The sequence below is a fragment of the Pavona decussata genome, unplaced genomic scaffold, assembly GCF_977016875.1.
Source record: "Pavona decussata unplaced genomic scaffold, jaPavDecu1.1 SCAFFOLD_79, whole genome shotgun sequence".
In the NCBI taxonomy this organism is placed as follows: Eukaryota; Metazoa; Cnidaria; class Anthozoa; order Scleractinia; family Agariciidae; genus Pavona; species Pavona decussata.
This window is the reverse complement of record NW_028145497.1, coordinates 65307-90700: the sequence shown is the minus strand read 5'-3', so window position 1 is coordinate 90700 and position 25394 is coordinate 65307. Positions and strand designations below refer to the sequence as shown.

Here is a 25394-nt window from a genome sequence, read left to right as displayed (position 1 = left end):
ATTCCAAGACTTGCGAAGGTTTAACATTCTCTATCTGACGGTTAGCAAATGTATCCAAAATATTACAATGAAATTCCAGTTCAGGTACAGTAATTAACACTAACGCCTTAGAGCAATTATTTTGATTTTTAAGTAATTTTAATTCAAAGACACTTTCGAAATCGTGATTTCGTCAACAAAATGCAAGACTTTACAACTGAGATAAAACAAACCTTTATTCCATCAGGTTTAGTCCACTGTGCTTCACACACAAAACCAGCATACGGGCCCCATATCATGGACTTTACCACGGTCACGTCTTGCCTTTGAAGAACTGGAATGCCCTTCAATTTGCAAGTCTCGACAACGTTACTGCGTTTGAATTTCTTTAAAAACAAAAACAAAAACAAATAAAAGGCATTCAAGATTGATTTATTAATGCGCTAAAGAATTAGCATAAACAGAAGGTTATCTGTTGAGCATCCAAGTACGTTGTAAACATTTTAACCTTTAAATGAAAACCTCACAAAGAGATAAAAAGCAAATGAATTTTAATTAGAGGTCGGCACACATGGGACAAGTCTCTTGAAGTGTTTACAAAATTTTGTCCCAATATTGAAGAACACAAAGGGAAAAAGCATCTTTTTCTTTTTTTTTTCGGAAGGACTTGTTCCCTCATATGAGACAAGTTCCCAGGACTACATGTAGTCCCGCCAACAAGTCCGAGGGGCTCATGCCTCTTCAGTTCAAACCATTTTGAATTTGTGGGACAAGCACCAACAATTTGGTCCCTGTAACTAGACGTCTGGAGGAAAATGGATAGTTCAGACCATTGGACAAGTCCCCAGGACTACATGTAGTCCCTCCAAAAATTGCCAGGGACTTGCTCCCTCATGTGACACAAGTCCCCAGGACTACACATAGTCCCTCTTACAATTGCCAGGGACTTGTTCCCTCGTGTGAGACAAGTTCCCAGGACTATATGTAGTCTCTCCAACAATTCCCGGGAACTTGCTCCCTCATGTGAGACATTAGTCCCCGGGACTACATGTAGTCCCTCCTACAATTGCCAGGGACTTGTTCCCTCATGTGAGACAAGTTCCCAGGACTACATGTAGTCCCGCCAACAATTTCCGGGAACCTGCTCCCTCATGTGAGACAAGTCTCTGGGACTACATGTAGTCCCTACAACAATTGCCAACTGTTCCTCATGTGGGACAAGTCCCCGGGACTAAATGTAGTGCCGCCAACAATCTCGGGGACTTGCTCCCTCATGTGGGACAAGTCCCTGGGACTACATGTAGTCCCTCCAACAATTCCCGGGGACTTGCTCCCTCATGTGGGACAAGTCCCTGGGACTACATGTAGTCCCTCCAACAATTCCCGGGGACTTGTTCCCTCATATGTATGTGGGACAATTCCCCAGGACTACATGTAGTCCCTGCAACAATTCCCAGGAACTTGCTCCCTCATGTGAGAAAAGTCCCCAGGACTACATGTAGTCCTGCCAACAATCCTGGGAACTTGCTCCCTCATGTGGGACAAGTCACTGGGACTACATGTAGTCCCTACAATAATTGCTGGGGACTTGTTCCCTAATGTGAGACAAGTCCCCGGGACTACATATAGTCCCTCTGAAAATTCCTCGGGACTTGCTCCCTCATGTGGGACAAGTTCCCGGGACTACATATAGTCCCTCCAACAATTCCCAGGGACTTGCTCCCTCATGTGGGACAAGTTCCCAGGACTACATGTAGTCCCTCCAACAATTCCCAGGGACTTGCTCCCTCATGTGGGACAAGTCCCCGGGACTACATGTACTCCCTCCAACAATTCCCGGGGACTTGCTCCCTTATGTGGGACCCTACAACAATTGCTGGGGACTTGTTCCCTTATGTGAGACAATTCCCCGGGACTACATATAGTCCCTCCAACAATTCCCAGGGACTTGCTCCCGCATGTGGGACAAGTTCCCGGGACTACATATAGTCCCTCCAACAATTCCCAGGGACTTGCTCCCTCATGTGGGACAAGTTCCCGGGACTACATATAGTCCCTCCAACAATTCCCAGGGACTTGCTCCCTCATGTGGGACAAGTTCCCGGGACTACATGTAGTCCCTCCAACAATTCCCAGGGACTTGCTCCCTCATGTGGGACAAGTCCCCAGGACTACATGTACTCCCTCCAACAATTCCCGGGGACTTGCTCCCTTATGTGGGACCCTACAACAATTGCTGGGGACTTGTTCCCTTATGTGAGACAATTCCCCGGGACTACATATAGTCCCTCCAACAATTCCCAGGGACTTGCTCCCGCATGTGGGACAAGTTCCCGGGACTACATATAGTCCCTCCAACAATTCCCAGGGACTTGCTCCCTCATGTGGGACAAGTTCCCGGGACTACATGTAGTCCCTCCTACAATTCGCGGGGACTTGCTCCTTCATGTGGGACAAGTCCCCTGGACTACATGAAGTCCCTGCAACAATTCCTGGGAACTTGCTACATCATGTGGGACAAGTTCTCAACACTTGACGGTACATGTAAGTACAGGTCATAAAACTAAGGAAAATTACCACCAAAGATAAAATGCCTTATGTTTAAACAAATACAGTAATATTCTCCTCATCACTGACAAGTAACATACAGTATGCACTGGGTATGTCTGGATAACAACTTGAGTGAGGACAATAATTTTATTATGCAGATTGATATTGGGGCCTTAAGGGGTAGTTACCTGAGCAAGGTCCTGAAAATTGAAATGCTTGTGAGCAATTTTGTCTTGTATGTTTTCCATTTCTCCAGAAGACATTATTTTCTTCTCTAGTTTGACAGAGTCTTTTGGGTATTGTTTCAAACCGCTTAAGCTGGTGATGCCCAGGCTATAGTACGAGGTATTAAAATAAGACTCTGAATTGACTTCTGCCAATGCAAGGTACAGTTTGTCCAAATCAGTCAATTCCTCCATTTCCTGAAAAAATATGGTTTCATATAAATGCCGTCAGTGGTCAGTGGTCAGTTGTCAGTAGAATGGTGTTGAGGAAAAATTATCTCTAAATGTACATACATGTACAGCAATGTAAGAAGATATAACGAAGAGACAAAATTCTCTGTTACTCCGAGTTTTGTGCTCACGCACTCATCAGACAGTATTTAATGTATACAATTTTGTAAGTCTTTCAGGTAAAGGGTCTACAAATGAAATTAATCAGTAACTGTTGTAATAAGGGGCAGCCACCAGAAACAGTAGACCTGCACCTTTCAAAAGCTCTGTTTTCACAGGACCCTGATAACCTGCAGCTGCATTGCCTTTTTAGGGTTGGAAACATTGTTTTGTTGTTTGTTCTTTTGTCCTCTCGACCAACCATGTACATGTATGACATCGTGTCATGCAGGTCAGTCCCCAACAGAATTACTTCAGTGATACATCCTTCTCTGCGACAGCCATGAAATAAAATTATCAACAAAAAACTGCCATCTTGGTTTCTATTGCAGTGCTGCAGTTGTATGTGTCTGGAGACAATGCTGTCATTAGCCTTTAACGCCTGTTATGGCTGAACCTACTCGATTACAGGTGATAATTAGTCCATAAAATAGGAATTCCTAATGAAGCAAAGCAAATGAAATTACAGGGTATTTAATTATACAGGGCTTCTGATATTATGCGATGTTGTGATTTCGCATAATTGACCTAAAATCGCAACAAATAGCATAATTCATGAATAATCGCAGAATTTGTACAAAATCGCACAATTTAAGAAAAAAAGAGCAAAAAACTCGCTTTATGTTAAGTTTTCCGATAATTTAAGCATTATCTCAAGGAGTTTTTTCTTTCAAAAGGCGTCAAAAATCAACTGGAAGCGTTCGTTTGTTGATTAAGTGAACAAACAGGTGTTCTTTGCTTCATTTTACATGCTGGGGACCTGGTGCTGGTTTTCAATATTAAACAAGTGATCATCTGCCCAGAATAAACAAATCGATCCTTTTTAATTATCTAAACACACCAATCACAATCATTGATATATTTTTAAGATGTCTTTTGATCCCTTCATACTTGCGATGAAGGTATTGGCATGAAATCTGCTTGATAGTCGATTGCAATATGTAGTTATTTTGTTTTAATTGAAACAAACATCCTCATTATGGATAAGTTTGTTGTTAAAATGCCGAGCGCTACAACGCAGGAGAAAAAAAAGATCGCACCTTCCTGTAAATATTTCGGCAAAAGACAGGGCAAGAAAGTACTCGAAGGAACGTTTCATGTTGACAAGGGTCTGTTGTTTTAACCCTGCGAGCAGTGTCTCCTTCGATCTTCCTAGATGTTTTGCTCTTCGTGCAACATAGTGGTTGATCATCTTCAAAAGTTTGTGGTTGAAAAGCACATTAAAGCTGAGTCACACAAGCGAAACATGGAAAAAAATGCAGGTGGGAAGCAACAAATGCTGACTTGACCAAATTAGCAATATCTGATTTTCAATAATTTGAAATAGGGCAACAAATTATTTATTTCAGCTGTTTTATTTCAGCTGTTTCTTCCCTTTGCCGTGCTCTAATTGCTTCATGAACAGCAAAAAATGGATTGTGCTCCTCTTAGACCTAATAAAACAAGGTTAAATTAGCTTAAATGGAATCGCATAATTTGCCGCATAATAGACCTTTCTTGCCGCATAATGAGACTTAAAAGTGCCGCATAATTTCCAAATTTTTCTCCGCACCCTATCAGAAGCCCTGATTTATGGTAATTTTATAGTCCTTGCTCCAAAATACATATTTCCTGGGGGAAGGGGGGGGGGGGGCATCCCAAGTACATGTACATGTATGCCCCTGGACCCACCTAAGGCAGTAAAGCTTAGGCCCCACTGTAAGGTGTTACAGGTGAAAATTTGCATTGTTTAATGAACTGATTTGAAATTGAAACAAAAAAAAAACTGATTCAGGCTTGAACGGGATTCAAACCCATGACATCTCTAGGCTTTCTTTTCACAACTGCTTAAGTTGCGTACCAACTGCGAGGATCTTTCAAGTTCTATTTGATCTAAGCACTCCTGAAAGGTACGTCTGTTGGAATGGGAGGGTTATCTCACTAAATCCCTTCCACTTATGTTGTACATGTATGCTGGCATAATTATTTGATTGTAAACATCTCTAGTAGACAAGGATAGCATTAATTTTTCTTAGAGTGATGTTCTTTCTGTGAAGTGTACATACTGGCCTTAGATACATGTACACTGTACATGTATGAGTATCCTTTTTTCATCATTGGATGAAGAAGGCTGTCAATCAAGGATGAATTTCTTTGTATGGGATATCTCAGCCAGAAATGATTGGCCATCTTTTACTGTATTTTTGTGGTCAGCTGGTTGTCAGCATAATTTTGACTGGCCGCAATAAAACATGCAAATCATTTCAAGTTGGGGTTGAAGTTCAAAGTCCATATATTATTGAAAGGTGCAATACAAATGTTTGTCAGTGTGACAACAGGTTGGGTCTGGTGTTTGAGGCAACCATGAGAATGTCGACATCATTTCATCTTCAAAGAATTCAATGTCACTGACCTTGGCTGTACCGTGACTGTCCACATCTTCAACTTCAGGTGTATTAATCGGTCGAGGCCTTGATGCCTTCTTCTTTCTCGGCAGTTTGCCAAGAGCTTTCATTATTCAGCTTGCAAAAACAGTCACCAGATTAGTTTGATATTTTTTACAAATATTAGTTACAAAATGATAGGTAAATAAAAAGGTCCCTGTGAACAATTCTGGGATTATAGTTCTACATACATGTTCATGTATGCAGACTGAGGTGATTGAGGGTTAACAGAAATAAGCAAGCTCACTCCCTTACGAACACCATATCTTCCACACTTGCCCTTGGGCCTCACTCTACACTGTACATGGTAGTTTTTCCCAGGCTGGGACAACTTTTGACCCAGGATAAATTCATCCATGTTACAAGCACTCTGGGATGTACAGTATCAGAATAAAAAATTCCTGGTGAAACTTCCTTGTAAACATTGTATGATTAGTTTGCGCATTTGCTCATACTTATTTTTAATGCTAATTTGTGTATTAATTACATGTACTGTATGATACAATATTATTTTATTTATTTAAACATTGGCAGTTTTTGCCAAGGTGGGATGACCCAGGAGAAATGACTATCCACTTTTCAAGCACTGAGGGATGAACTGTCATCCTGGGCCCAGTTGTTCTAAAGCTAATTCAGATTAGCGCTAGATACATTCATGATTATTTTTCATCTCGCACGTTAAAACTGGTTTAAAGGCGAATGTCAAGCTAAAGGAAAAGAATAGTCCAAGTCAATACTGAAGGACAAAAATCCTTTGGAAGAATCTTCATTGATTATTAATCAAAGGGGCACTGTAATGGTGATTTCGCCGTATTTTGGCAAATTAACGTGCTCAAATATTTCATTGATGAGCTTTCTGCTATTAACATGAAATTGCTGTTAGAACACCGGGACAAAAAATATTAAGGGATTTTCCCAAGGAATAACTAACTATAATCAGTTTTTACTGACTTCTCTAAAATACACAAGAAGAACTGGAAAAAATTGGCCAATTTTTCAAGTTTCAATTCATTTCCATCCTAGCCATCCACAGCCAAACAAAATTAGTACTTACTAGATTCTGTGCACTTGTAGGGATATTGTTAACAAAACTGAACCATAATGTTTAGGATTCCACTAATTCAAATATGTTTTGGGCCACTCAAAGTGACACTAAATTTGGTAACACTGCCCCTTTAAACTGAGATCAAAGTTCACATTAATCCAGGATTAGCTTAATCAGGCTTCGAACAACTGGGCCCTGGGGTGCACATGTAACAGAATGAAAAATTCCATGTAAACAGTATTCTCACAATGAAACTTCCTTGAAAAACATTGTTTAGTTTGTGCATTTCATCATACTTATTTTTAATGCTAGTTGGTGTATTAATTATAATACAATTATAAAATATTGTGTTATTCCCATCTTGGACACCAGACATTATTCCTAAAGCAGTGCCCTTTTGACAAATTTAATTTCAGATGGGATGGGGTTTGTGTCTCAGGCAGAATAAATTTGCTTGTGAATCCCAGGATGAAACTACTCATGTAGTTCGCACATAATTTACAAAGAAGGCTTTTTCCATTTCTGGATGATACAACTTCCTGTCCTTTAAAATAAAATATATTCTATTTCGTTGTAATAAGTGTGAATAAAATTGATTTGAATTGAATTGAATTGAATTGTATCATTTCATTACAAACAATAAAAATAAAGTATTATCTTAGGCCATTGATAGTAATACGTTTTAAACCAATCAAATTTAATTGAATTTCGAATTCAGGCTATTTTCGTTCATTGAGCGGTTACGTTACCGATTTGCCATATAAATGCGCTGGATTTAATAAATAGTTATTTACTAAATAATGTTTAAGCCGATCGTTACTGAGTTCCGTCCATCATTAAGTTACACGGATACATGTGTATGCACGCTGTCAGCACCGAGCCATGAACTTTAGCTGTCTGCAGTGATCCAAATATGTACGAACTTTCGTGTTTACGTTAATGAAATTATACTTCATCCTCATGTATTTAATCTTTAATAAGACTTTTTTTCCATTTAGCTTTGAGCGTACACTTGAAACAAGCGAACTCTTTGGTGTACAATTTGGTCCAAAATGTCAACAATCTGTATTAAGCTGTCAGTGCAAATCTCGCTCTACATGTATATCGAGTCTTCGATCTTTACTGCCTGCGACTAATTTGTGTAGATTTACAACTAAAGGAGATACAAAGCTTACCTTTAACGTACGAAGTCATAAATTTTAAAGAAGTGTTGCGACTAAGCTCCTTGTTTGGGTTTTTCTGTCACGTACATTTCATGTTAACGGCTATGTTTTAAGAAGCAGTGGAAGAACACGATATTTGTGAGGTAAGCCGCTGGCCGAAATAAATCGCATCTGCGGAAGAGAAGACGTCTTTTCCGGTGAAACAAAAGCAGGAAAGGCGTCTGCTTTCGAAAGCTACAAAATGCCAAACTGCTTCGTAATCGATAATCTGGAGGTATAATCTCGTACCCCCGGCTCGTACACAGATGCTGTTTGGTTACTGTGGATTACAACAACAATGAAAAGTCGTTCAAAAAAAACTGAGCAAGATCCACCAGAATTTCCTCGTCAATGAAAATACCCGGAAAATACCAGCAAAGAGCTGCAAACTATGCTCCATGATCTGTAAAATTTTGAGACAGGATGACGCGCCTATGGATCCATGGCACATGGCCAGAAGCTGATATGGCTCAATATCGTTTTCATCTGTTAGAGACACCGATTATAAATGGAAGCTACGTTTCCCTTTATTTTCCCTGGTATGTACCCTACCTAAAAGATACCAAGACGACCCCTGTCACATTTTGAAGTAGCACATAAGTTGAAGCCTCTGCCTGGCCTTAGTTGTTTAAAAAGTATATAACTCTATTCAGTGGATTACTCTATCCAGTGGATAAAATGTACTCCAACCAATACATTTTATCCGCTGGATGGCGACTTATCAGCTGGATAAAGTTATCCGCTCTTTGAACAACTTAGGCGGCGGTGTCCCAGGGGATTTCGTCGTCACCATCTAAGTTTAACCCGGTCGATTCTTGCAAGGCATAATAATCTTTAGACTCGTCCAGCTGGTTAAAATCAAAGTATTCCACTTCCTGTAGCATCAGCTGTTCTAGTCTTCCAACAAGTTTCTGAAAACTCGGCTGTTTATTGGGGATTTTTTTCCTCAACATTACATCATCAGGGAGTGACTGACATGCATAAAAAGCAAGAAGTTTAAAGGAGCTTTCAAGCGTGTTTCAGATTTATACTACTACCATAGGCTTAGATAAGAAGAAAACAGAAACAACAAAGTAAAGCAAGTGCAACCAAGGTAGATTGAAATTCTTTTGCAAATTCCTCATTATTAGGAGCAGTAGTTGACAGTCATTATTTTTTACTTAACTTATTACACATTAATTATTGGTATATCTTTAAATTATATTCTGTAAATATATACTAATCAACTGCACTACCCGCCTAGATTAGCCTATGCTATTTGCGGGCTAGTGCATTCTTGCCTTACCTTCGTGAAAAATGTGCTTTAATAAATTGAATTGAATTGAATTGAATGTGCTTTTCCTACATTTTGAATCCCTCAGAGACGGAAGCATCTCGTAAGTCAACGCTTCTACTTTTTTTACCTATGGTTAGCGACTATTTCACACATAGGGGCGTTTTTTGGAACATATGCTTAGCCTGTAGTGCAGGCGTTTTGGGGAACGCGCCAGTGCCAACATCTCGATAAGTCAAGAGAAATAGCAGAGATGGACACTAGGGGCATTGGCTAAGATATGTGAATTTCAATTAATTTATTTTTTAGACATCGTCTAAACGGAAGTTGGTCTCCTGGAAGTTGAACTACCCGGCTTACTAACATACATACTCTTTTATTTATTCTTTCCATTTTGGCATTATATTTTACGACCGCTACGTTTTCTGCATCTTCAGGCGTGGGTTTTTTTTTTTTTTGGGGGGGGGGGGGAAGGGGGAGGGGAGAGGGACCAAAGCTTAGTTTCTACTATGTGTTTCAATCGCGCCGCTACGAGGAACAAAAGTGTATATCTGAATGTTAAATGTAGCTTTTATTGATTAATGATTACGGCCGGCAAATCTGAGTTGTCATGGTTTTTACGTGGCAGTTGATCTTTTGGTTGCGTCTTCTGGTGCCTCCTTTTCGCCTTTTTTTCCCTTTGTTTTTGTTTCATAAGTGACAAAAATCTCAGCATTTTAGGTTATGCTAATCAAGACTGAGCCGAAGCACGCACCAATGTAGAGATATTTCCTTACACAATGATTATTCATGATTTCGTGATAGATACACTGCATCAAAAATTTATTCACCCATGCGCAGCTAAGCTCAAATGGATTTTTAAAATTCTTAACGGCCATTTCGTTTGCTGTTCTACGAACTGAAAGAACTTAAGTTTGGAGCAAAAGTTGGTCTCTGAAAACTCACATGTAGTCCGTGTACAAGTTTGCCACTAAGAGTTTGCCAGACTTTGCTTTGGCGGCCAGGATTTTAAACGGACAGCTTTGAAGATTTATGGAAGTGATTAAGCTATAAAGTGATAATGCTGAATGCAGTCTCGTGTAAGTGTGAGTTCAAGAGTTGTACAGTTGACACTGGCCTGAGATCATGGCAGCATCGACTATCTTACGGGGAAAAAGGCTCCAATTTGGCGAGGACCTGTTAAGCCGATGAAGCGGGTAAGTGATGTTCAATTAACAGTTGAATTGCAATGTTAAACATTCCTATTTGAGGGACTCGTTTGCTGTCCAAAGCTCCTCAGTTTTGCTATCACGCTCTTAAGCCATTGAATTTGTTTTACGCTGCTAATATATCAGTTGCACAGTAACATTCACCGAATAGCTTCAAGGCAAAATAAAAAGAGATGAAAACAGGTACTCGGTCATTTTTAAACGGATTTGACACTTTTTTATAGATAATAATAAGTTATAAAAGAAACCCGATTACCAAAGGAAAAATATATTAAGTACACTCATCTGAGTTCAACACCCATTATCTGTATTACCTTGCTATTTGGCAATTATATTGATAAACGATTTTCCGACGCTTATTTTATATAAAGTTAGAGTTGGTGGTTAGCACGAAGAAATTAATATATTTGTTAAAGTGGAACTAAAATGTATTATTTCTACATGTTACTTATTTTTGTTTACTCTTTGCTTTAGTAAATATGCTGCTGTAGAAATCGACTCAAAAAATACGTGAAAATAGCTGAAAAGAATTGATCAATGTGAAAATGTAAGTACTTTAAACATTATTTACTTTATTTATTTATTTATTTATTTATTTATTTATTCACTGAATAAGTCTTACTCTTAATAGAGTATTACGCACTCAATTACAATAGAAAATAGAAAATTAAAAAACAACTGAATAGCGCTAATACTGGTACCTATATCTTTAAGGTAGAGTACCTATCTGTTAATTTAAGTTGTTTGATCATTTTTTCCAAACCGAAGAAAATTTTTTCTTTTCCTAACTCAGGTAACGTTTTGATTTCAGTATTTCACTAACAGTATTTAACCCATTCACTCCTGTGCCTTTCCTAGCCGCTCATGAAAGACCAGGGGCCAGATTCACAAAGCCCTCCGTGGTTTAACTGACTACGAGTAAGAAATTGTCTCAAGAGAACCGCTCAATTTTAAGGGGTAGTTTTTTAAATTAATTAATTAATTATCAGCGTTTTCAAAACTACCCCTGAAAATTCGGCGGTTCTCTTGAGACAATTTCTTACTCGTAGTCAGTTAAACCACGGGCATGCGAACGTGCTATTTTGAAACTGGGGTTAAGTAATAAACTTTGATTACTAATTTACTTCGTTTTTCTTTAGCTTTATAAAAATGCAGAACTATACATCCAGTTAAAAAGAACAAAGCATTCAAGATCCAAACTATGTTGACAGACATGGAGAAATGGATATACAAAAGTAAGTTCTTTTGCCTTCCTTTCTTCTTTCTTTGCTACACTGTTAATTGTCATTTTTCATCCACTGTCTAGACCAGAGATAAAGCTCCGATACAAATGCTTATATTTCCATACTACGTCATCAACTCAGTTAAATACAGTCCGAGTCACTTAAGGTTACCCTAACCTTTAGAGGTGTCTCGCATTCAAGCGATGTAGCGCGTCCGGTTTAAACTGTAGATACCTGAACCCTTACATAAAATTAAAGCATATAGAGCTGGCTATCAAACTATACCAAGAGTTTTGAAATAAAGTGAATTGTCGAATTTTTCAAGACCTCTAAATGTGAGCGTCCGAATCACCTTTTGAAAGCTACAAGTCAAAGCGAATTTTATTTTTTGCTAATTTTTGCTCCTCAGTTTCCGGACCCAGAGCGCTAAAAAAACGTGTTTGCGTTTTGCCATATTCAATCGCTGTGAAAAGCTACAGAACGTTTTCGTAATAGAATAAAAAAATGGGGAGTGATCGTACAAAAATCGCTCTCGGAGAAAAAATATTTCGAAAAAAAAATCGCAGACACCTTTTTGTTGATTATATATATGTTAAACTAGTTACTGTCCAAATTTGAAGGAAAACAAACAAATTCCCTTTGAGTTTTAGCTCTTTAAAGCGCCTCCTCCAAGTAAAAAAATTGATTTGAGAAAACAGTGTTAAAAATTCGGCAATTCATTTTATTTCAAAATACTTGGTATGGTTTGATAGCCAGCTCTTCAAGATTTAATTTGATATATGGGTTTAGGTATCTACAGTTTAAACTGGACGCGCTACATCCCCGCTACATCGATTGGACGCGAGACACCTCTGAGGGTATAAGGTAACCTTAATACAGGCAGCTAACGCGTTAGAATGACCGGCTGTTATTATGCGGGGGTCAAAATTTTTCGTCTAAGATCATTTTGTGAAGGGAAGGGGAAGCAGGTATCAGGCATCATCACAATAATAATAATAATAATTTTAAAAGTATTAATAAAAATCATTATCATCGTCATCATCAATATCACAATCGTCGTCGTCATTATCAACATCTCTATATCTCACAAAAATTAAATTAAAATACATTTCTCGAGTGCCAATCCACTAGCTAGCCATGGCGCTTTATAATAATAATTTTAAAAATTTACATAGAATAAAATAGTAAAAATTACAAATCAAAGGCATCCTTAAACAGATAAGTCTTTAGCTTAGTCTTAAATACTGCTACCGATGATGATTGCCTAAAATGTCTTTATATACTTATTCAGTTTTTTATTTTCTTTTTCCCAGGTACTCGAGTATTCCTCGGGAGAAACGAACCTGTAACCCAAAGCGTAAGAGGAAACATTGGGAATCCAAATGGTTGAGCTAGAAACCGGAATTCAAAACAGGTATCCTTTCTTATCTCAGCGCTGCTTTCAACAATCAAACCCGAAAAATTTAGAAACGTCAACAAAACCTAAGGTAGCAAATTATTCCCAAGATCTTTATTAACAAATATTTTAAATCTCTCCAGGTAGCTGATTTGACCTCTCGAAAGAGGCCAACTTTTTACATCAAGTGCAAGGTAAATATCAACAAAACCCTAAATAAAACGTATTAGCGCCAAGAGACTAGTCTCTTGTTAGCGCTTAAAAGCCACATTTTCAAGAGAACAATCTCAAAATTACATCTCATTGATTTCTTTTCGATATCTTTGTAGAGAAGAGAGCCACAACGGCCTGCCTTTTTAAGAAAATCCGACATACCTGGATCAAACACAAAACTATTGTCGCGAATGGTGACACTTAGCACGGCAGTGCCCAATCCCTGCTTAAATATCCAACAACGTAACTTTAAGGCTGCAAAATCTCTTTCGACGGAACCAAACTCTAAATTGTGAATAATAAATAGCATCTAATACGGAAAGGTGGCCAATAGTTGCCAATCACGTGACCCCAAGCTGGGTGGAGGGTTTCGCGCGCTCCACTTGGTGCTTGTCTTACTTTCGCGCTTCCCGAGGCCCGTGTAGTCGTGGCAGTCAACCTATCCCGGTCTGCCGGGGAATGCACTCAACAGGCATTGCACACAGGTACAGTAGTCAACTCAGTTGAATACAGGCCGGGTTATACCGGCAGCTAACTGTAACGTGACCTGTTAGGGTGACAGGCAATATACTGGGTCGCTGTGTGAAGTTCATGGCTGGTTCCAGAGGACCGTCTGTATTCAAGCGGGGGTCACTCGTTGTTTCAATTTTCTCGGATTGAAAATTACCAAATACTATTTTTAAATTCAGTTTGAAGTTCCTGAGAAGGGGTTGTTGCTTTGCAACAATATTACTGATATAACTAGAAAAAAGCCTTTTGCAGTTATTTACACAACTTTAAAAGCAGTTGCGAAAAGAATGCCTAAAAATCATTCAGGTTTGAACGGGATTTTAACCCACGACTTCTGCGATACCGGTGCAGTGCTCTACCAACTGAGCTATCAAGCCAACTGGAAGCTGGTCATATTGTGAGTTCTTAAGGATGAATAAATGAATATGAATGTATGAAACATATATTTGAACTCTGGGTTGTAGATTAAATAGAAGAAAGATCCTCGCAGTAAGTACGCAACCTAAGCAGCTGCGAAAAGAAAGCCTTGAACAGGATATATACAGAAAAATAAAGCAATAACTATGGAAGAGAGAATAATAAATGAATTTCATTAATCTACAGAAAAATGTGATGCAATTCTAGTAGCTTCACTGAGAGCCACGGGAAAAAAAAGTTAATCGAGAATTACAGAAAAATGTAATGCATTCGTGAGTTTCGTACTGTAGTGGTTGTCCTCGTCTGGGCTATCAAGCCCTATCTTTTAACAATCTCTGTGTTTAGATTTTAGAGTGATATTTAACGCTTACATACAGGTAGGTGAGTATGTGGACCGGAATTATTCAAACTCATTGCGGTAAGTGTCTCAATCAATGTTTTTGGGTTTTCTTTACAAGTTCCGTGAGTGTGCTCAATTTAACGTGGTATATAATTGTGAAATGCAAATCATATTATCTAGAGAGCACGGAATTGGAATTTAGGCCGAGAGTTGGTCTTTTATGGGGAACGAATTAGAGCTAAAAAATTAAAGCTTAAAACTCACGGAGCTCAAGGGGAATATTAACAGCAACGTTATATGCCTGCTGGGGTATTAAACCCTTTCCGTCCCGATCCAAGCCGGGGCACATCCTGCAAAGCCAGTGCTTTCGTCAATTGTTCTCTGTGCCATCCTTGCTTCTCTTTGCAGGGCCTCTAAGTAACGCAACGACGGAGGGTACAGCAAGGATGGAGTTTATCTTCCGATGTGACCTGTCATGAAGGAGATAGTAAGCGGCTCGGAACTTTCGATAATAATAGTACTGGAACAAAACAGAGATTTCAATGTGTCCGGTTTTTCTCTGACCCTTTCTTGTAAAGTCTGAAATAGTTTCATAGCTTGGGCAGAACAATACTCACTCTTGGTGCCCGAATTATCCATGTTTGTTGGTCAGTTGGTTGACTGGTTTGTTTATGTTACATATATGAGCATGGAGTAGAGGAAAGTCAGCCAAGTAAAAATTAACTAAAGAAGCTATAATTGATACTCTATATCGGGTTCAAGAATCTCTAATAGTGACTTTATTTTTTTTTCACAAGTGATCGGCTAAGGTGGGCAAGCCGGGAGAAGGAACGTTTCTGATCGTCTTATGCCGAAGCAATCCAAACTTAACTTAAATATTAGCGCCTTTATCAATGTATTTTCATATTATCAATTAACATTTATTATCAGGCTTGATAAATTACGTTTTTTTTTTTTTGTTTTTTGTTTTTGTTCTTTTATTAGGGCGTTTTCTCTGGTTGACAGGCTCACGAAGTTTTAAAGCTGGCCCCAGTTGTTCAAAGAGCGGATAACTTTATCCACTGGATAGGTCGCTATGCGGCAGAAAAAATTTGTACAAGAATTTCGTTAGAAGCGTTTGTCTAATCTGAGTATGGGATTGTGTGAAAAACTTGTCAAAAGCTTTGGTTGGAGTACATTGTATTCACGGGCGGGCGCTCCTTCGCGTCTCCCGCGGAACGGCTGGAGCCTGGAACAGGCGATATGAAAGTTTGACGCGACTTCGTCCGAGAATTCACGGTTCACCGAATGATCGAGGCACAAACTGTTCTCAGGCAACTTACGCGGGGTTAACTACAACCAAACGTTTCATTTATAAATCGACTGCATCATAAAGTAACAAAAATTTGTTTCATTTTCAAAGTGGGAAAAATCCCTTCATCGATTTTTACCGCTCACTTTTGCTATATGGCCAAACATTTCCAAAATAGTCGTGGCAGTCGCAATCCCTACTTAGTAGGGATTGCGACTGCCACGACTATTTTGGAACAGGCTATCATATGGCGTGTACGGAGGGCCTTTGGGCCCTTGTACTAGGCGTATTTTCGGGGAACCACTTTCCCCCTATCTTATTGAACCAATGTAGGATTTGAAGTTAACCCAGGTTTTTGAATAGTTTCGTGTATCTATATGCGTCTTCACCACTAGATGTCATCAGGTCTTAGGCTACCAAGAGGTTACGATTGAGATGATTGACAGCAAAAAATGAAAGGCAGGAAAACGTTTACAGGAATCCTTGTTATTTAAGTTAAACTGAATTTTGAAATTAAATAAACGCCAAATTAAATGTAAAAAAGAAAAGTAAAATTATAAAAACAATAATTTAAACTAGCAATTTAAAAACTAAAATTTATCTCACCACAAACAGTCCTTCTCAGGACTATACTAACCCGGATGGTCATAATTTACCTACTTATTAGAGTTTATTAACGTGGATTCCCGTAAAATAAGGTTGTCCTGCGTCCTGCTGATTTTGTCAATTTGTTAGATACTGTATCAGTTTAAAAGGAAGACAGAAACCTTGGTTAACTTGAAAACTATGGCAGAAGTGCTGAAAGATTCCCAAAGAATAAGTAAATTCGTAAAGGTGTCGATTTTTTTTATTATACTTCACTGAAAGATTTTCGATTTTTGTCACTCAAGATAAATTATGTAGAGTTATCATGACAACGAGAAACGGAATTATGCACTTTTTTACTTTCGTGAAATTATTCAGTGTAACGTAGATGTGTAACATATTTAAAGAGAATTATTGCAAAATAAATAAAATGTTTTTTGTCCACTGTGACTTGAATAGCAGTCATTTTCGGGAGCTGGCATAGCAAGATACGCGATTCCCCATCACAAAGCTTGCAGGTATTATATGCAACATGCACTTCCTGGAGTAACGCATTTGCCTGTGGCAATATTTTGAGCAATAACATTAGTATTCTTCTTATGCCAGTTTTGAACAGTTAAATCGTCCATACGCCCTTAGTTCTGCTCGTTTTTCGTGCTCCCTGAAATGACTACTATGCAGGTTACATCAGCCTCGTGTTATGTTGTGCAGTCTATTATTTAACAAGAAACTGCAAGTTTGTTTAAGATGGCAGCCTTTGGGGACATTTTGGCGTGTTTCACTGTAAAACTTCAACGAGTCGAAATCCGCACAGAAAACGGGTCTCAGGTTTTTTTGTTAATATTTTTCACGAATGCAATATTTGAAGCTAGAGATGTTCAAGAATGCATGGGTCTTGAACAAATCGTGAAGATTGGGTACAACGAGAAACAGAAATTCATAGTTTGATCTGATCCTTCGTGCGTTCCAGTTGAACTAATTAATTTGCCTCTGAGTCAATCAAGCGGGAGCTCCCAAAGATGACATTTAAGCAAAATATTTTTAAAAAACGTTGTCTTCTGTGTTCCTACACCGTTTTCTGACATTTCCCAGACCCATTTGTGTATTAAAGTTAATACAGCCTGATCTGTTAACTCAGTGAAAATTTAAGTTGAAGCAAGTTTTTATTTCCCGAATTTACTAGCTATTGTTGATTTTACAAAAATGCTAGCTGACCTTTTTTTGGCGACACATTTGCTCTTTAGAAAACGAAAGGAATTAGATTTTAAGTTTTACAAAATGTTGAGCTAACATTTTGCAGAAGAAATAAATAGGTGTATTTTCCTACGAAAGCCGAGGAGGAACTTCCGACTTGGGCAGACTCCTGACTTCCGACTTCCGGTTATCGACTTCCTACATCCGACTTCCGAACTCCGACTTCCTACTTCCGAGTTCCAACTTCCGACTTCGGAGTGCCAACTTCGGACTTCGGAGTTCTGACTTCCGACTTCCGACTTTCGACTTTAGACTTCCGACCTCCGACTTCCGACTTCTGATTCCGACTTCTGCCTTCTGACTTCTACTTTCTGACTTCCGACTTCCGACTTCCGACTTCCGACTTCTGACTTCCGACTTCGGATTTCCAACTTCGGACTTCCGACTTCCGACTTGCGACTTCGGACTTTGCGACTTCCTACTTTAAATATCTGCTGGATGCGAGCTAGGCCATAAAAGAATGGCGGTATACGTACATTTCAGCTCCAAAAACACCATATCTATTGAAGTCACAAAGCAAGAGAGCTGAAACAACTAAAGCCAGTAGCGCTTGATACTGAGAGACAACAATAACAGCTTTGCAAAAACGCGGATTTATTAGACATTCATATCTGTGGTAAGCAAACATCTGCAATCTTACTGCAGGCGGATTAATAGCATAAACACACGAGCATAGAAATCCGGCTACAAATCCTATGTTTTTAACTTAACAGATGTCATATTTATTTAGTGCTATCTGAAATCTTGCAGCAAATATTAATCTGAGCCGTTAAACCTTAGTCCTAAGTACATGCCACAACACTAGCGTACACAAGGGCATAAAGTAACTAATCCAACGGCTCCGAATGACAAGAAACCCTCCATACTGTAAATTTGAGTATTTCCCTTCACGATTAAGATAAAGAGGTCATAAATATTTCAAAACAACGACAGCGCTTGAGTTTGGAAGTCATGTTGTGGATACTTCAATTCAGTATCCGTTGTCAGTTTAAGGATGTTTACAAATTTTTGATTTGTAAATATCCTTGAACTGACGATGGATACTGAAGTATTCGAACATGTCTTCCAAACTCTAACGTTGTGTCGGTCTTTTGAAATGTTTAACTGATATCTATTCTACTGCCACGAAAATTCGTCAACGCCATTGAGCAGACCAGCCTTATGACATTTTGATCCTAGGCGAAAAATCTCATAAACCTACTCTGGAGAGCTCTATTCTGAGGGCTAACGTACATTTATAGCGACCAGCTATTGTCGTGTTTGGCCTGTCACGTTTTAAATCACCCATTCACTTTAGGCAGTCCGAAGTCAGAGGACGCCCCTCGGATTTCGCCGGTACTTTTCCAATCAAATACGAATTTCTCAGCAGCTATCCACCGAAATAAACAGTTGAATGCACCTGATTATAGCTTGGTTGACGTCTCCAACTCCAAATATAGGGGACCTGTGCGCGCAGCTAGCTAGGCTCATAAGAATCAACTCCTTTTACACTAGATAATGGTTCTCTGCGGACAATCACGTGATCTATCTTAAACAGGCTATGTCCCCGGGATTTTCAAGTTTTTTATTCAAAACTGCATTTACTCAAACTGACACTAAATGTTTTTTTCTCGTTCGCCATATGCCGCTAGAACACGAAAAGAAACATCGTGATTTTCAATTCAGTTTTCCCAGACATAGGGAAAGACGAAAAAAAACCCATTTTTTTCTTTCAAGTTACAATCCTTTTCATCTTGACCATCCGTACCCAAGGATACCTTTTAAAGGGTCATTATGTTTTAGGTTTCCATTGTGTAAGTGTGACTTTCAGCTCTTTCTAATGTGACTAGAAATAACTGGCCTACTCTCCAGAACGCTCTCACCTGCTATCGAGTAGGATATCCTTCGATTTTAACGATCACTAACGACCACGAATCTAAAGTTTATTCTGGAGTGCGGCTTTGTGGGTTTACCACAAATAAAAAATATATTGGAACATGCATGGAATTTTGCAGAAGTACGTCAAACACTACGCACAGGGCTATGTTTCTATTACAAAGGAATTTGAAAACTGAATACTTTTTGCGAATGTGGTTGTAATAAAAAGTTTCTGCACTACACACCAGAAAATGCTACGCTACAAATTTAAACTGCCACCAATTTAACTCAAATTTTATAAGATCTAGAAGTAAAAATATCTTGGAGTTCTTATCGCGACAAATGGCCGTCTAAAATCTTCAAAGGGGGCTCTCAAAAGCCAGTTTTAGAACAAAGCGACCACCAAAAGTCTCGTATGCCTTCATCTATCCTCATGTACGGAATGACTTTTTCACGTGGGATGGCTTTTATGAACTTTCACATCTCTATTCTTACAATTCTCATGCGTTCTTGTAGACTATCAAGAGCAAAAAGTCATCAAGAAGAGAGCAAGGTCTCTTTTTTGCTAGGGAACTTAAAATCTTGTTCTCTACTGCACGCGGTCCTAGACGACGAATTTGATATTATGCAACAATATTCTCTACAGCTTTGTCCAATTTCTTAACGTTTATTTAAACTTCTCTGTGATACAAAACACAGTAATTTGCCCAAAGCACGATTGGGCCAGACTGACAGTCAAAGTTTGAGCCGGCATGGATGAGTGCCTGTACCAGTTGCGTTACGTGACAATTCTCTAAAAACCTGCTTTAACGAGCAACTGGGTCAATTAAAACTGCCATTTTATTATTTTCAACGAGCGACCAGAAGCTTTGAAGAACGTCGGATCTTTATCTGTCGCCCTTTCTTCAGCTGTTCCACCACCACGTAAACTATTCTTAATGGCCGTCGTCTGTGTAATGACGGAGCGCCGAAGGTGCGCGCGGATCACCATGGGTAAGAAAATATGGTAACCTATCGATGCGAGATTCAGATTTTGCAGTGAGATCACTGTCCGTCCGTACCTCCGTACGTACGCAGCACCACAGGAAAACCAACGCGAATGACACAGCAACAGAAGAAACAAAACGACAGGGCACGAGAAAATTAATCCAGAGATGAAGCAGGGATGGCGCAGTGGTGAGAGCACTCGCCTCCTACCAATTTGGCCCGAGTTCGATTCCCGGACTCGGCGTCATATGTGGGTTGAGTTTGTTGTTGGTTCTCGTCCTTGCTCCGAGAGGTTTCTCCGCGGGTACTCCGACTTTCCCCTCTCCTCAAAAATTAACCAACATTTCCAAATTCTCAGAAATGAATTGTACTCACCAAGACCTTTTTATAAAAATGGTACTGTTTAGGAATATTGGGCCACGTTCAGTTAACAGTGGATTAGCGTTAATCGGCTTTTGTACAACCGGGCCTGGAAAGTTGACTCTTGTTCTGGGTTAGATTAATTGTACTTTGAATAACGTGCTGCGATTAAGCTGCCCGATTTGTCAGCCACGGCGGAGTAGCCGTAAAACGGCCACTCGGCTATTGAGCGACCGTGGAATGTGGATTAAGACTGAGTCGAGAGCGCCCAAGAAAAGAAATTGACAAATTTGAATTAAAGATGACGGCGTGGCCCACCGAAAACACAGGGGATTAGTTTTTCAATGTCACGAAAGCTTCTTCAAGCGGCATCCGCTAAAGAAAATGCTAGGTTTTCTTCAAAATGAAATCTGAATTTCTGACTCAGGCAATGACTCCCGAAGCAGGCGCTTTGCAGAATGAATGGTTGGGTGTTCCTGGTTGCGACTCAAAAGACGACTCAAGCTGTATATGAGTCTTGCATCTAGCAAAAAAGGCTTATTTGTCAAAGAAGCGATGCGATATTTGAAAAACACCGTTTATTCAGTTTTACTCATCCTTGGATTCAACACTGAAAAGACTGTTGATGGTCTAACGATCTCTCTAGTGCGTGTGTTTCTTTTTAAATAATTCCTTTATTTCCATGCAATTGCAATTGTAATAAAAATCAGTTACAAACACATATTAAGCAGTGAAGATAATATTAGTATTAGTCATAACTATAACACAATTGTCTCGAAACTGGTTGGTTATAAACAGGCTCTATTTGAGCATATATTAAGACACACGAAAAAATGTAAGCAACAACAGTTGACATCTATTTCAGTAGGCTCCTGGAGAAGGAAATGACAACTGCAATAACGAGCTCGGGCATGTTGCAAACCTCTTCACGTTCTGTAAGGACCGGCACAACGCTTATCGTTGAAGAAGTGATAGGACTCGACACCGATCATGAAACAGAATATTTCCTTCAAACTCCGAAATTTTCCCTCTACTTTTTACACGTCATGATCCTAACGACGTCTTAAGCTTAACACGGATAACATTTGTAGTTTTGGAAGCACGTCACATAGACAGCGATTGCGGATTGTATTCTTCATCGCGTCCGGCTTGAACATCTACTATTATTATTCTTAGGTTTCTTCATTTATTTCATCATTGAGTGTACATTAAACTTATAAATACATATATGATATACACTGGCGGTTTGTAGTTATAAGTTATGAATATTGCAACAGTTTAGAGATCAGGGTAGACACGTCAAAAAAGGTATCATGCTCAAGTGACAAAAGCTTAAGGAGCGCTTTGTGTAGTTTTTTCTTAAAGTTATGTTTGGACAGTTTCCGAATCTACCAAGAAAAGACTCGGTGGATACTGTAGAAGGAAGGCGACGTCAGGAAAGCATATGTTCTTGAAACTCGTTTTATTTATTTGACTCAAAATAATCACTGAGGCTTGGGTTCAACAATGATGAGACTGTTGATCTCAGAAGCACGACGCACTGTTGGATTATATTTCTTCGCGTCCTGTAAATATCTACCAGGAAATGGTCGATCAGCAGCGAAGCAGTGTAATACCAGTGGTACCGTCTGCGACATCTTGAACACCAAACGACAATCCAGATGGATCTTTCTGTCCTTGCATCGCAGTCTCCTATAAATTCTATATGGCACAGCCACAAACAAACAGCACGGTATTATGAAACACCAGATACAGAAAGTGTTGTGATAAAGAAGCACCAAAGGCGGGGAAAAATTTGTCACGTAAAAGCCGCAGTGCAACCACATGATATATTTTCTGTACTCTTCAGGAGACAATTCCTCCAATTTTTCCGTCAAATCTATGGTGAGATAAAACTTTTTTCCCCTTGTTATCATTTCGCTGACGAAATCTGCGATGCGGGATAATTCTCGGGCGATCTTGGAATCGGCAGGATCGAGGATTATTACGAAATCTGTATCGAAGCCTTCGACCATGGCCTCGTCTTCTTGTCTTCTTGTGGCGCACAGTACAACGGGACGAGAAAACATTTCTTGCAACATTTCAATGTCCTTGTTTGTTTTTACACTGACAGTGTGGCTCTAAACAAAAACAAAAATAAACTTAATATGCGATAATAGCAAGTCATCCGCTTAAAATCGCTGTTAAGTAATTGCGTTCGACGTAGAAAAAACACACTCCTAACAGGCCATTTCCGAGTTGCTGTAAACCTCATTATGAAAATGAGACTAAGTGAAAAGTTTTTGTTATGAAAGTTAGTTTTCATTCATATGCAAACAAAACTAATCTTTATATGAAAAGCTTTTGCACTTGGCCTCGCTTTCATAATGAGGTTCACAGCAACTCGGAAATAGCCTATTCAGATTGGAGTCGAGATTATATAGGACAATGAATGAGTGGATCTTGGGACGTGTATCTGGCGTCCCCCACGGACTTTGCAGGTGCGGATGACATCATCACCAACTTGGCAAAGGATAGAGAGCCTGGGATGGAGATCTTCGATCGCACTCCCTAATCTTTGATTATTACTAGTATATCAGTGAATGAAGGTTTCTCAAGGTAGAAGATGGGCTAACGTCCAACTTATTCTTACACAAATGATACCGAGTAAACTGAAATATCGCTCGTTAACTTTGGTTTTGGTAGCCACCCCTTAGCATTTCATCCAAAATATCTGAAAAACAACTTACTGCACTCGCTAATTTAAAACTGGACTGTAACAGTTAATGGGCTTGGAGAGCTATTTCTAGCTTATTTCTCTGTTAATACGTGCCAAAGCTCCAAGCCTTAAGAATCTATCAATCAGTCAGCAAGTCTCCTGGTACAAAAACAAAAATGGAGACAAACCCTTGTGGGGCCCCAGAAGAGGTTAACGGGATTTGGCTTAATATTGCAGGGCTAGATATCTACATATTTCTTATTAAACGTTTTCGTATGTAACATTGCTGTATATCTATCTGGCCCCAGCCGCTTTAAAATACAAACGTACAGTCGGACCTCTATTAAGCGGCCACCCTGGGGACTTTGAAAACTGGCCGCCTAATAGAGGTTGGCCGTTGAATAGAGGTATCGAATACAGCACTTTACTGACAAAATGATAATTCGGGACTTTGGAAAGTGGCCGCTTAATGGAGGGTGGCCGCTTAATAGGTGGCCGCTTAATAGAGGTCCGACTGTATTACAATCCATCAAATATTTTTACTTCCCTGCCATTGGTCAATGGCGTCACGTGGCTAAAAAAAATGGGAAATATCAGATGACAAGTAACTTAATTCTCCTAATTTTCAACTGAAACTTGTTCTTCGACGTCGTGAAAGACATTACTTGAAAATTCAAGATAGAAAACCGTTTTGTTAGAGTAGAGGAAATCAACACACATATAAAGTGGTGCAGAAAACGCAAAAACGTCAACGTGCTTAGTGCGCTTTCAACGAAAATATTCTCAGGGTAGTATATATAAACAATACCGTTTTGCTTGGCTTTAAAAATATGCATCGTGTTTGTCATTAAACGTCATCTGTTCATCAAAGCTCTCAGTTGTCCCCGAGCTGTGCTTACGTTACATGAAAACCCCCGAAATTCCAGTTGGAAAATCGAATGGTACGCATCATTCCAATTGGAGTACTTCTGAAATTATTGGCTTCTGGTCAGTGATGCATCTGTATTACTCCTTTTGGGATTTACAGCTGATGTTCATACATTTGGCATGTTACCCATCTTCTGCTAGACAAGCTAAATCAATTCGTATTTATGCCGAAAATTTCCATCCGGTTGGTAAATGGTAAGCATCCCTGTATTCCTTTTGAGATCAAACAATTGTGTTGCTTGCCCGTCGGATAATGGTCATTGTTTACATGTGAATATTGTGTTACATAGGTTACAGTTCGAGCCGCGTGACATGACTTGTAATACCAATCGAACTCAACCCTTGAACTTTAAAAATTATAAACATTTCTATCTATATACTTACGCCAGCTTCCAATATTGAGGGAACGGGGAAGATTGGATGAAACATCTCATTGCAAGACAACACCGTCACCTCCTTTGGATTGTAGCGAATCCATCCCGGTTTTACTTCAAGATCGAAGACGAAACAACCAGGCTTGAGCGAAGGTAACTTTCCCTTCTCAAGTAGGTTGGGAAAAGATGAAATCGGGAAGTAAGTTACCGCTGGTGGTGCACTCATCTTTCACTGGCCGTGAATACAACTCGGAAAACAACCATTTAAAAGTGTTTCAGTCTTCTAAAACAAAACCCCTTACCAACGCAGCAAAAACAAAAACTTCAAGTGAACAGGTATTATATGATTGTTTGATTGAACAAAGAAATAGAGCTCATTAGTGTATTTTTTTTTCTAATTGCTTTGTTTTCTGGTTTTATAAAGCGCGGTTTCGACCATTTCTTAAAGTGCTTACGCTTTTAGAATCTTGAGCGTAAGATTTTGGCCTCTAAGATGGAGTTCCACATTTCAAGATCGTTATTAGAGGGCTCAGCTAGTTACAAAACTGCTAAACTGTACTAAATGAAACGCTATGACTTAAGCAAACATCTTCGTAAGAAAGTTTGAGAACATTTGGCCTCCAAGGAGTTAGTACTGAGCTACGAAATTTACATAACCCGGTTAGAAA

At 39.2% G+C, this 25394-nt stretch overlaps 1 protein-coding gene across 4 annotated transcripts in view; it reads right to left on the bottom strand.

Annotated features, from left to right (window-relative positions):
• The window catches only part of LOC146476115 (uncharacterized), a 93015-nt gene extending 85128 nt beyond the window's left edge, over positions 1 to 7887 (bottom strand). For all 4 annotated transcript variants that reach the window (XR_014865700.1, XR_014865699.1, XM_085114939.1 and 1 more), the window contains exons 1-4: positions 7787 to 7887; positions 5536 to 5644; positions 2718 to 2951; positions 213 to 365 (exon numbers count right to left, since the gene is read on the bottom strand). Coding sequence is in view for 2 of the 4 variants with exons in the window: in XM_085114939.1 (XP_084971065.1) it covers positions 213 to 365; positions 2718 to 2951; positions 5536 to 5637 (489 nt within the window). In the remaining 2 variants the exon portion in view is untranslated. The remainder of the gene's footprint in view (positions 1 to 212; positions 366 to 2717; positions 2952 to 5535; positions 5645 to 7786) is intronic.
• Between the last annotated feature and the right edge of the window lie 17507 nt (positions 7888 to 25394).